Below are 12269 nucleotides of genomic sequence, written 5' to 3' on the forward strand. Positions count from 1 at the left end.
CTTCAAATACAGTCATGACAATAAAAGAATATGACTTTAAAAACTTAACAACATTACTTCAGTTACACCAACATCTCTTACACATTAGCACTAAGGGAACACTGAATGACCTGGTGGTTTCTGTCCATAAAACTACTCGTCTAAGATTACCACAAAGTAAAAGATCTCTCAGCAAAATTATGCAGCATTTTAGGCACTATTGCCCCGATCAGATCAGTGAGCTGGGATGTTTTATTCTAAACATGAACTACTGTTACAGCAACACACATGCACTACTGGTGTCCCACACAACAACTCAATGTCCACTATGTGAAGGAGCCAAACGCATGCCTGCTCCTCTCGTTAATCTATAGCACCAAATCATCAGTCAGTCACCTGTGACTTCACCTCTGAGCTACAACATGGCAGAGCTGCCTCTGCCACCTGATAAATAACAGTGAGACATTCAAATACATGCAGTCACACATGTGCTTCAAATACAGTCATGAACCAACAAGTCATCATCCAACTTCACCTGTGATCTTGTGTCACCATTACTCTCTGAGCTTTGGGTTGGTTCTTCTGTCACCTGACAAATAGGACAAACATGACAATAAGAATAAAATGTGTAGCTGCTTCAGTGTTTCTGTCAATTTGTGCAGATCTTGACTCATCAGTAATGTTTGTAGTGAGCATTACTGATGTTACACGTCGCTGACAAATCAATATGGCAGGTGACAAGCGGGCTTCACTAATGCGGTTACCTGAAAGAAAGAAGCAGAAATTTCATCGGGCGCTGGTCATCCAGGCTCACGAGAAACACGATCGACTCAACTCTCTACTTCCTTCTTCTTCTCATTTCTTCTTACGAGAATGGGAAGTTTGATATGTTTATGATGTTTTGACGGTGTGTCGAGCCTCCAAAACACTGCTCCGAAGCCTGGTTTGAAATGCCCACAACTCACCACGTGAACACGACTAAACATACATGCTGGATTTAGTGTGATTCATCATTGTGAGGCGGCAGGATCATTTTTTGTAATCGGTAATTATTGAATTAATTTTTGACATGCAACTGCTTCTGTTTTTCACACACACACACACACACACACACACACACACACACACACACACACACACACACACACACACAATTGCACTTTACACACCCCTGCCTTTGTAATGCAGCTGCTGCTCTACAAACAAATCTTACTCTCAAGAATTCCGTTCATGCTTACAAGCTGCTACACTGGTCACTTTAAATCACTTGAAGGTCACCTTAAATCATTAAACTGAAAATTGTAAATTGTAATTTCTTTTGATCTTTTCACCTCTAGTCTGATGTCAGACATTTTCAACTCATTGCTGAGCCGAATGATCGTCCCAGCGTGTTCAAGTCCATCACCATCATCCTGCCTGAATGACTACCATCTCATAGCCCTGACATCATCATGAAGTGCTTCGAGAGACTTGTCATGGCACACGTGAAAAGCAACCTCCCCCGCTCACTGGATCCGCTGCAGTTTGCATACCGGCCGAACAGGTCGACCGAGGATGCTACTGCTACTGCTACTGATCCACTGCACTTCACTTCTCTCTCTCCCACCTGGACAAGAAAAACAGTTAAAAAAACAGTTATGTCAGAATGCTGTTCATAGACTTTAGCATTCAACACCATTATCCCCCAAAAACAGTTTTACAAACTCAGCAAGTTGGAACTGAGCACCTCTCTATGCAACTAGATACTAGATTTTCTGTCAAGGTGTCCTCAGTCCATCAGAATCGGCGACAACATCTCCAGCACCATCAGGGTGAGCACAGGAGCTCCTCAGGGCTCATGTAAATCTGTAAATCTCTCCCTTCTGGGTGACCTTTTAACTTCTGGAGTTTAAATTTCAGAAGCTCTTTCAAAAATTTGGCATCCATTCATTATCGATTATCTAAAATAGCTTATACTCCACTGCACAACAGACTCAAAAATAAAAACACAGTACTAACCATTCAGCACACCTCCGTCACTCATGTCACACACACAATCAATAGTCATTCACGATGTCTCTAATTGCTCTGTAATCACTGCTTGACTGCTGTCTCCTCACTAAATCCAAAATGTTTACATTACCTGAGCCAGTATGTAACTACCAATCCACTCCAAGTGTGCTGATTAATTATGTGTATTTGCCCCAAGTGTTCCTGACACACACTTTATGATTGTCTCACATGACTGAAATTACACCAATGAAATATTAAAAGGCACTACTCAATCATTTCAGGTGATTTTCAAATTTATTTAATAAGCAAAAACAGACATTGTGCTGAATGCCAAACATTAGTGTATAAACTTTTCATGAATACATAATTTCTTGTTATTGAATCTATTTAATTTGAAAATCATCCTGAACAAAAGTAGTGGTGATTTTTAAAGTTTAATTTTCATAATTGGACATTTCATCAAGCTGAAAATAAATACACAGGGACATTTTATTTAGGTAACAGTTTATTTGCAAGAAGCAAGAACAGAAGAACATTATTGTGCATGAAGGAAGTGTTAAAATATGAGCATAGAGCCAGGTGCCGGTGTGTCACGAGTTAATCCCGTCGTAGACTGTGAAATGTTGCCACAGGTGGTACTAGTGGATTGCAACGACTGGAAGTCAAAATAAAAAAAAAAAAGCTACTATACAAAAGTATCATAATAATTGATTCGATTCCGATTCACAAGGTCCCAAATTGATTTTAATCCCTGATTTCAACTCAATTTGATTCTATTTGAATCTGGGAAATTTTTGCCTCACACAGTCAGAAATATTATATTTCTGATCACCTATGAGTAAGTACATATCCATATTTTTATATCTATAAAATCAAAGCTGACACTTTATCAGAGGTGTAAGCATCACAGCAGATGTCTTTGTGTCAAAGTAACTGAGGATAAAACACAGAAAAACATGAAGGAGAAGGAAAAAAAACAGCTTTGTGTTTACGTCTTTGTGTGAAATCCATTTATCTGATTTACTGTTTTTGCTGTTTGGTGTTTTTGGAATGACAGCTTTAACCTGAGATTCTGGCAAAATACATTTATATTTAAAAATCGATTCAGGATTTTAATGAATCGATAACAAGTTATTCAAGCTAGACTCAATTTTAATGGGAAAATTGATAATTGAAACCCCACCCCTATTGCAAAGTACCCAGAATTTGGTTAAACATTTACAATTCATGATTTACAAAGACTTTTTCAAAATCCTTTCACCTAACAATGAACAGCAACAATGGGTGCATTAACACCCATATACAATCTAATCAGAAGAGCCAAACGTAAATAAATATGGAACAGAGTTGCAGTCAAAAGTTTATGAACTGGATCAGAGAACAAAAGCAAAGTGGAAACTGTTGATAAAAACACAGAAATAGATTAGCACAAGCCATAAGGTGACATCATCAACCTCCTTGCCCAAATCCTGCTCACCATTGGTGGATCTGGTTATCATCTGGGGGCAGGCAGCTCAGTTACCTAAAGTTGGAATAGAAAGGATTTAACTTTATCATGGTTTCAGTTAGAGACAGCTCATAATCATCGGGTTGTTGATAACTGATTGACAGGTCTGTGTGTTGCCCATGGCTGTGTGATGTTAGAGATTCACCTTGAGGAGAGTGGAGATGTACTATGGACAGAACAACAAACACCAGGTAGCCCATCAGAGTAAACTCAAAATGCAGGAGAGATATTGCGGGGGTCGGAGCTCCAGATATAATTTGAGGTTTTTCTGTGGAGAGAATCCCACCTGTTCAGGTTAATATGTGGATGAAATAAGAGGTGAAATCAGAGTGAAGCTCCTCACCTGTGACAGTGATCCAGCTGGATGGAGACTCTCCATGACCGCTGATGTCACACTTGTAGAGGCCTTCATCAGACCTGGAAACATGCTGGATGGTCATGTGACCTGTAGGCTTGTTTCCAATGAAGATGCCATTTTTAAAGAAAGCAGCTGGGAAGTTGGAGGGAGTGGTCTTTGTTTTACAGAGCAGAGTGACGTCATCTCCCTCCATCACAGGGAGGACAGGACTCTGCAGGATCACTGATCCACCTCAACACAGAGACAAACTACAGCATTTCATCCATTTACACACAGCTTCATCAACACTAACTCCACACACTCAGCTTACCAGTGACTGTGAGGTTAACCATGTTACTGATGGGACCCTCTCTGGACTCACACCAGTAAACTCCACTTTCAAGTGGGTCAATGTAACTGATGTTACACTTAGAACCAGCTAGTTTCCCCCACCCATCTCCACAATGCTTGTTCTGCTGTCTGCTTGTGTTTCTCCTCAGAGTCCATCCAGCAGAGCTGTCGTCCTCCTCACAGCTCAGAGACACAAACTCATCTTTAAACAGCTGAGAGCTGCTAGGACTCACAGTCAAACGAGCTGTGAGGGAGAGCGGATTATGCAAATTATTAAGAAAAAAAATGGTTCACACAAAACACACTCTACAGCCACTTTTTTAAAGTAAGCATTTCATATTTAATTCAGTCCAATACATTAGCACTAGCAATTACATTTCTGACTATCCCTAATATTCCCAAATGCATCATTTTGTGAATGTTTCGAATTACCAGTTTTGGGCTGTTCCATAGGATTACTTTTACCTATTTAGAGTACACACTATAAGCTGTAGGACTGTGCTGGATCAATAATAATAATAATAATAATAATAATACTAATACTACTACTACTACTACTACTAATAATAATAATAATAATAATAATAATAATAATAATAATAATAATAACAACAACAACAACATGTCTACTAGAACATGCAAATGCAGCATTATCAGTCTCTACTGTGACCATCACTGAAACCAACCAACTCATCTATACCACTGCAACAGTGATCTTTGAGATGTTTGGCTACAAGATGAACTGAGCTACAAGATGACTACAGCCTAAGGTCAAGGCAGCACGGAGGGAAGTTAGCCAACTATCAGAACTACAGAAAGCTGTGATGAAGAAAGGGGTGCCTAGGAACTAAAACAAGCTGCCAATACCAGAGACCTCAATAACTGCCAAAGACTCATATCCTTGGCTAACTGCTTTTATGTTGTTCTATGCTGTTCTATTATGATTTCATTTGTATTTCTTTTGTTTCTGTGTTTTTAATGCCATCAACCTGCGAGCATGTTTGGTACTTTGCCATGACCATCATCTGTCTCTATTACTTGGGGCAGGGATAGCTCAGTAGGTAGAGTGGTTGCCCCATGATTGCAAGGTGGGGGGGTTCAAATCCACTGAACGGCTATCCTGAGGTAACCCTAAGCAAGGTACCGTCCCTACACACTGCTCCCTGGGCGCCTGCTTAGTGGCTGCCCACTGTTTCACTGAGTGAATGGGTCAAATGCAGAGAAAGACAAATAATTATATCTGACCCTTGTATGTTAAGAACAGTCCCAAAGAGGCTGGAAATGAAGCAAAACTGCAGGCAGACTTAGAGATTTAAAAGAAGATACATCTTTTTTATAAATAGCTTACAGTACCAACTTCCCCAAGAAATCATTGCTGGTAAATATAAAGATCTAGCAGAGCTCATTCTTCCTCCACTCAAACTCCACTCAAACTCAAGCTCCACCCAGTGTGATCAACAGTTCCATCATCATACGTAGTACGGCCCCAACTCGGGCAAAAGAGCTCACTTTGCTCTTGTTTGCTTTCACATTTTAATCATACAGATATGTTCTCTACATCATCTTTCCGATTCCTCGATTCCTTCTTGACTATAATACTTGATCTCGCCCTAAGATTCGTCGTCACCAGATTTTACTAGTACCACATCCACTTCTCTTCTCAGGCAGCTGCTCGCCTACAACAGTTTAATCAAGACACTTTTTGGGGCAATCTCAATCAGGAACTCTACTGTCACATATTTGCTGCCTCTTCTTCTCTCTCCAGCACAATATTTCGCAGTCAGGCTGACCTTTGGTTTCAAAAGCAGCCCCAAGTTGTTTGACTCACTCTCCGAAACTCTATGTTGGATCCTCTCCAACAACCATAAGCTGCCATTCTTAGTTCATCTTCTCGACAATTTCCTAGTCATATCCCCTCCCATGTCACCGCCAGCTCATGGGTTATCCACCTTGATGGTTAGCCTTCTCCGAACTTGGTGTTCCATTGTCAGAAGAGAAAACTGAGGGCCCTTTAACATCCCTGGAGTTCCTTGGCATAACTCTTGACACCAAGCGTTTCCAGGCCTCCCTGCCTATTGAAAAACTCAATCACATCACTCTTTTCCTTCAAAACTTTTTCCTCGCTCCCACATGTTATTTTTTTTTATTTTTTATTTTTTTTGCCTGTCCCATTTGGCTCTTTTGCCATCAGAATTATTGTCTAAAGGCGAGGAAAGATGCCCAACGGATTTACTTTACCAAACTGACCATCCCAGGCCTAAAAAGCAAAAACCAACTAAATAAGCAGACAAAAAAAATACATATATCAATCACCTGGATCACCTGTTGAGAAAGAAAAAAGAAAACAAGCAGAAAAAAATGAGAGCAATACAATAAACAACATCACAATGATATATGGGAATACAACAGTAAATACTAAACATTAAACATTATTGTGCAGCACATAAGATTGACAGCGCACAGTGTGCTTTGAGGTAGGAGCCAAAAAGGGTGTCGTTTGTGTGTGTGAGCACCCGTGTGTACACCTGTGAGCATGGACGCGTTTGTTTTTAAAAGGTTCCTTCATGTAATGATCTGCTAGAGGGTGTGGGGGGCCACAGCCCCGTCCTCCAGGGCATCAAGCAGGTATGGAGGAGATCAAGACTCCAGACATCCAGATGCCCTCAGAACACAAGAGACCAAGGAAGACCAACAGAGGGGCAGCCGCGCCACTGTCCCAGAAGGAGCTGAGGAGAGTCCCAGATGAGGGGTCACCCAGCAGCCGCGGAGCAGAAGCCAGGGGGGGTTGCAGTGACGTGCCCGTGAGCTCCGCCGGCAGCCAGCTGCGCCAGAGTGACCGAGCCCCAGGCCAAGAGGCCTAGGGCACCCCACCACCGAAGTGGCCCGAGCGAGCCCCAGGCTCCAGGCCCCGATAAGCAGCCACCAAGGAGTGAGCCGGTGTGTGCCTGGGCGCCCATCCCCGGACACAAAGAACCACCAACACACTGATGTCTGAGGGCGTCTGCCACCGGCAGGGGAAGTGATGGGGGGAGATAGGCCTCCATACCTTAGAGGGCCTGAGATGTCCTCAGAGAGGTGGCTTCTGATACCCAACCTGACATACAGACACAGACATACAGGCACACACAGATACAAACATCCATTCCCACCCTCATGCTCTCATATGCAATTACTCAACACTTAACCAACGTGGAGACAGACATAAAGAGACGCTGTACACACAATCACACTCCCCAAGCGTACTCTACGAACCGGGTCTATGTACCCTTGCCCCTGGAGGGGGAAACTGCACCCAGACCCAGGTGGTGTTACCCTTTTTTCCCTGCGGTGGGGAGAAGCAGACTGCCCCGACTCTGCAGCAGCAGGGAGGCCCCACATTCCAGACCCCAGTCGGACGGCCAACTCCTCCTCCTGGCCCCCCCGCTCCAGCAGGTTGCAGAGAACGGGGGTGTGAGAAGACTCCAAAACCTCCCTCTGCCCGCTCATATGTAGTGTTGATGTATGTGTGCTCTAAGGTGCCTTTAAAACCCAGGAGGGCATGGAGCTACCTGCCAGAGAGCAGCAGGTAAGCGTATAGCCCCTCCTGCTAGCCCTCAGTGTCTACGTGTATTTAAAATTGAGAGGTGGGCAACGATGCCAGGGGTGAGGTGTACACCCTGATGGTCTTTTGGAGTCCGTGTAGTGTGCCCAGCCCCAAGACCCTATATGTATGTGTTATGAGAGTGTGAGTAATGTGAATGTCTAACTTGTGAGATAAAATTGAGGCACAAGAAGCCAGAAGAGGACAGAGGGGGGGATGCCTCCCCTGCACCCTGGTGACACACCTTTACCCCAAGGCCCTGCATGTGTGGGTAATTGTGGTGGAGCGGGAAGAGGGAGGCAGCTGGGGATGGGGAGGGAAGGAAGGGAGGGGCAAATGACCCCTCCCTGGGGCCAGCTCCCCCGCTGACCCCAGTAGGCACCCCCATACTCCGCAACCCGCCAGGGAAAGGGGGCCCAGGCCCATCCGGACTGGGGCCCAGAACAGCAGCGCCGCCCGGCCCCACAGAGCCCAGGACAGCCCACCTGACCCCACCACAGAGAAAACTGCACCCACCCCATCATCCACTCATCTTCCAGACTACACAAGACAATAGACGCCCAGGCTGAGATCTTCCTCCACCTCTACTGTATCTCCCCCTCCTGCAGAGTGAGTTCCTGAAGAGAGGAGAGCTCCTGCAAGGTGTAACAACCACCCCCACCAGTTGAAGAGCCCCCCAGGTGGCTCGATGCACTGGCGGCACCCTGCGCCAGGGCCGGGCCCCCATACACCCACCCGCCCACAACCCCAGCAACATACCAACCAGGACCCAAGCCCCCGAGGCCCAGCCAGGACCCCAGCCCAGAGACGGAGCGCCCCCAGAACCTCACACCTGTCCCGGACCCACCCAGGGGCAGCCAGGCTACCAGGTCAGTAACCCACGTCCGTCAGCACAGACCCTCCCCTAGCCCCGCTGCACGCAGCCACGAGGAAACTGTCACCTAAGAGCCAACAGAGCCCCTAATAGGCCATGACCGCTACCCCGGGTTGAGCCCCCCAAGGAAGATGCTCCTGGGGAACCCCCCGACACCCTAAGCCCTTCCCTACCCCCACACCAATCACAACAGCGAAGGTGGGACCAAACTATGACCCCCCACCCCCACTAGGTGATGGAGCTAATCAAAGGAGCCCAGAGCAATTGATCTGATGCGGTGGCAGAGGCTGTATCGAGACTAATGTAATCTAATAGATAATTTCTATATTGGTTAGAATTAAGATTATTTTTATTTTTCCAGTTCATGAGGACTGTTTTCTTGGCTATGCATAGGGCAGTGAAAACCATATGGGCTATATTTTTATCTGTAGTGACATTATCTAAGCTGCCCAACAAACACACTAAAGGGGAAGTTGTAATGTTACATTTCAGACACTTTGATAAGTCTTCACATATCTTGCGCCAAAACTTTGGTGCTGGTGGACACCAAAGAGCATGGATATAATTGTCCGGTGTATTGGTTTGACAGTGTGAGCAGTTGTTGGTAGACGTAAAGCCCATCGTTCCCACATGTTCCAAGCGACAGCTACTCTACCCTTTGAGACACGTAACCTTTGAACTATGCATAATCTCTTAACCCTTTAAGACGTACCATAGAACCAAGTCCGCCAGAGCTTATATTATATTTTTACATGCTACATATTCCCATGTGTAATCTGAAATTCTTGGAAGTTTTTCCATTGTGTCATTACTAATATTTTGCATATTTTGCAAATTTTAGACTCAGACAGAGAAGAGGGAGATAGTGACTGTGAGGATTCCCAGGGAGGCCTGTGCCAGGTGCTTCCTGGACCAAAGATAGTGGGAGCCCTCCCTGCCCAGCAACAGTTTTAATGGTGGTAGATCACCCATTGTATATATAACTATGCTAAATTGTATCTAAATTATATCTATCACTGTAGCTATGTTTATACATGTTCTCCTTGTTTAATGTGTGGGGTAAGTGATGATGGGAATTAGGTGAATAGTGGGATTCAATAGAATGTTGAGCATGGGGTAGGGATTAATAAGTATGTTATACTTCTTCCTACTCCATTTCAGACCTAATAATTGTCATTTCATGTAATTTAGACTCTGTTTTATTTTATTTTATTTATTTTCTTTTTTTTGTTTTATCTGAGCACATACCTGTGTGTATTTACATATATATTCATATTTGTAAATGCAAGTATGTGTACTTGTGTATATATTGTTTTTTTTTCTGTATATGTCTGAAATAAATAAAGATACAATACAATACAATACAATAAGCAGAAGAAGACGGCCGTAGTGATAGATGTAACGATCCCAAATGAGAGCAACATGAGGAAGAAGGAATGCGAGAAGCTGGAGAAGTATCAAGGCCTCAGAGAAGAGCTCAAGAAGTGAGCTCTTCTCTGAGTTTTAAATAGCCTCTCAGAACACCAGCCATGTTTTCTGCAGTTTCAGCCATCTCCTGAATCTCTATTTTGGAAACTACTGCAGCACCAAACACACATACACACACGCACAGAGCAAACCTGCCTGGAGGACTGTAGCTCTAACACAATGACAAATTCTGAGCTAACTTATAAAGTTTCTCATCATCATGTAACTACTTATCCTTAACATTGATAATTAGGCTAAGTAAAACCATATAAAAACATCCTGGATATGTTGAACTTTCTTTCTAGTCCTGAGCCCAGTATAAGATAAATAAGAACTATTTTGGGATATGAATTTCGCAAAGCTACTCGATTAGAGTCCAAGGATAAAAATATTTAAAGGAAAACTTGAAACTGTGATTGAAGAAGTTTATTCACCGTGCTTTGTTGAACAAGTCAGCACTGAGTTCAGAACTGCAAAGAAAGATAGAAGAAAGATAGTCAGGTGAATTTTCACAGAAAGAAAGATCAACAAACAGGTGTGAATAACATGCGTGCGTTTCGTTAGTTGAGGTTAAGGCGATTGACAAGAAGCAGGAAACATCCTCTGTAGAGCAGGCCGGATGTTTGCAATTACAAAAAAACAAGTAGGCAGAAAGGCTTCTTCACATTTAAACAGTTTATATCAACCTGTTTTTCTTTTACTGGCCAAACTGAGAACACGAGACAGTAGACTGGATATTTTTGTTGTTCCATTTCATCTTGAAGTGTGCAATGAATTTCTGTTAGTGTTTTCCTGGCCTTGCACATAATCTAACATAAAAAACCCCAAAACAAAACACTGTGGTTTTGAGCACAAATCAAAATCTCTCAATATTGTATATATATTTTGAATAAAAGAATAATGGAAAGTGTCTTAGGAACTGTGTAAACCTCTTAGAATTCTTCTTCTTTCCACATCTTATGGCTTGCCACTCCTCAAAAAATCACCATCATCAAAACATGTGTTTGAGTTGTAACTTATCAAATCAAAAGGCTTGTGTGAAACCTAAAGAAATTATATTACCAGCATTAAAAAATATTCTAAGAGTGTGTTATTTGCATCTTCTTTCTTATGTTTCTTATTGTCACATGACCATTTAGAGTCGTTCTGTGATCCCCTACTGAAGCACTAAATATGCCCAATAACTAACCAACTACAGCTTTATTTCCTAATGTAGTAATGTAGTTTAAATCTAGTGTAATTTAAAAGGCTTTATTCAAATCTGAGTCTGGATATAAAAATAAAGACAACTCACAGAGCAGCCACAGCAGATACGTTCCCTCCATCATGCTGATTGATGATGCTATAAGATCTTAGCTGCGTTCGCATGTGTGACAAGAAAGGAAGAAGGACTGACTAGCTGCATTTTTTAGTGGTTTCCTCCTCAGAGAAGCTGCAAAGCTTCTCAGAAGTAGGGATGGGTAGAAGTTCTAGTAAAGATTCTAGTAATCTGACAAAGCTCTGTGCACAAGGGACCAAAGATCACAGTTGGAGGCTTATGATCTTTAGGCCCTCAGGCAATGCTGTATTGAAAACTGGGATGATTCTGTTAAAGAAATCACTGCATGGGCTCAGGAACATTTTCAGAAAAAACTTCCACAGATGTAGATTAAAGCTCTCTCATACAAAGGAGAAGCCATATATACCTTTGGAGTCACAGGCTGAATATCTGAAAAAGCACCATTAATGTTGAAAAGTACATACAGGTTTTAGAGCAGAATAGCCTGTAGACATGTAGAAAATGTCCCTTTCTGGGAAGGCCTTACATTTTTCAATTGCACGAAGGGCAAACTACATGTTCAGCATCAGCAACTGAGTGAAGGATCTCGAGCCTTTTGTAGCCAAAGGCAAGTACAATCAACCACTCATTGCTTCCTAGAGCACTACAGGATCCAGGTAGCCAATTGTCTATGAGGGTTGACACACTGCAATCTGCATATAGGAGGGCTGGCACGGGTCTCCAGCTAGCCAATCATCGGTGAGTCCTGGCACTCTTGGATTTGCTTGAAGAGAAAGGTGGTCTCACTCCCTAAGAGGTCCAGGGCTGTAACAACAGAAAACAATATAGATTCAATTAATATAAACTAAGAAAAATAAACTAAAAACCAACATCTCACTAAAATCAACATCATAAGCTAACAGT

At 42.9% G+C, this 12269-nt stretch overlaps 2 protein-coding genes across 2 annotated transcripts in view; both read right to left on the reverse strand.

Annotated features, from left to right (window-relative positions):
- Positions 1 to 966, reverse strand: part of LOC146521569 (V-set domain-containing T-cell activation inhibitor 1-like) — a 36055-nt gene extending 35089 nt beyond the window's left edge. Inside the window, exon 1 of the mRNA XM_085155279.1 lies at positions 744 to 966. The gene's annotated coding sequence lies outside the window, so the exon portion shown is untranslated. The remainder of the gene's footprint in view (positions 1 to 743) is intronic.
- Positions 967 to 2458: 1492 nt separating this feature from the next.
- On the reverse strand, positions 2459 to 11566 carry LOC146521570 (low affinity immunoglobulin gamma Fc region receptor III-like). The gene is made up of 6 exons (XM_085155221.1): positions 11382 to 11566; positions 10522 to 10557; positions 4147 to 4410; positions 3822 to 4067; positions 3624 to 3746; positions 2459 to 3493 (listed from the first exon to the last, which is right to left on the reverse strand). The coding sequence occupies exons 1-6, from the start codon at positions 11413 to 11415 to the stop codon at positions 3486 to 3488; spliced, it is 711 nt and encodes a 236-aa protein (XP_085011347.1). The 5' UTR covers positions 11416 to 11566; the 3' UTR covers positions 2459 to 3485.
- Positions 11567 to 12269: the final 703 nt, after the last annotated feature.

This window comes from Neolamprologus multifasciatus, chromosome 3 (assembly GCF_963576455.1).
Source record: "Neolamprologus multifasciatus chromosome 3, fNeoMul1.2, whole genome shotgun sequence".
In the NCBI taxonomy this organism is placed as follows: domain Eukaryota; kingdom Metazoa; phylum Chordata; class Actinopteri; order Cichliformes; family Cichlidae; genus Neolamprologus; species Neolamprologus multifasciatus.

Coding starts and splice junctions, on each gene's coding strand:
- LOC146521570 (XM_085155221.1), bottom strand. CDS start 11,415: ATGATGGAGGGAACGTATCTGCTGTGGCTGCTCT. Junction 4,411..10,521: donor GACTTGTTCAACAAAGCACG/GTGAATAAACTT, acceptor TCTCCCTCACAG/CTCGTTTGACTGTGAGTCCT. Junction 3,747..3,821: donor CAGCTGGATCACTGTCACAG/GTGAGGAGCTTC, acceptor TTCTCTCCACAG/AAAAACCTCAAATTATATCT.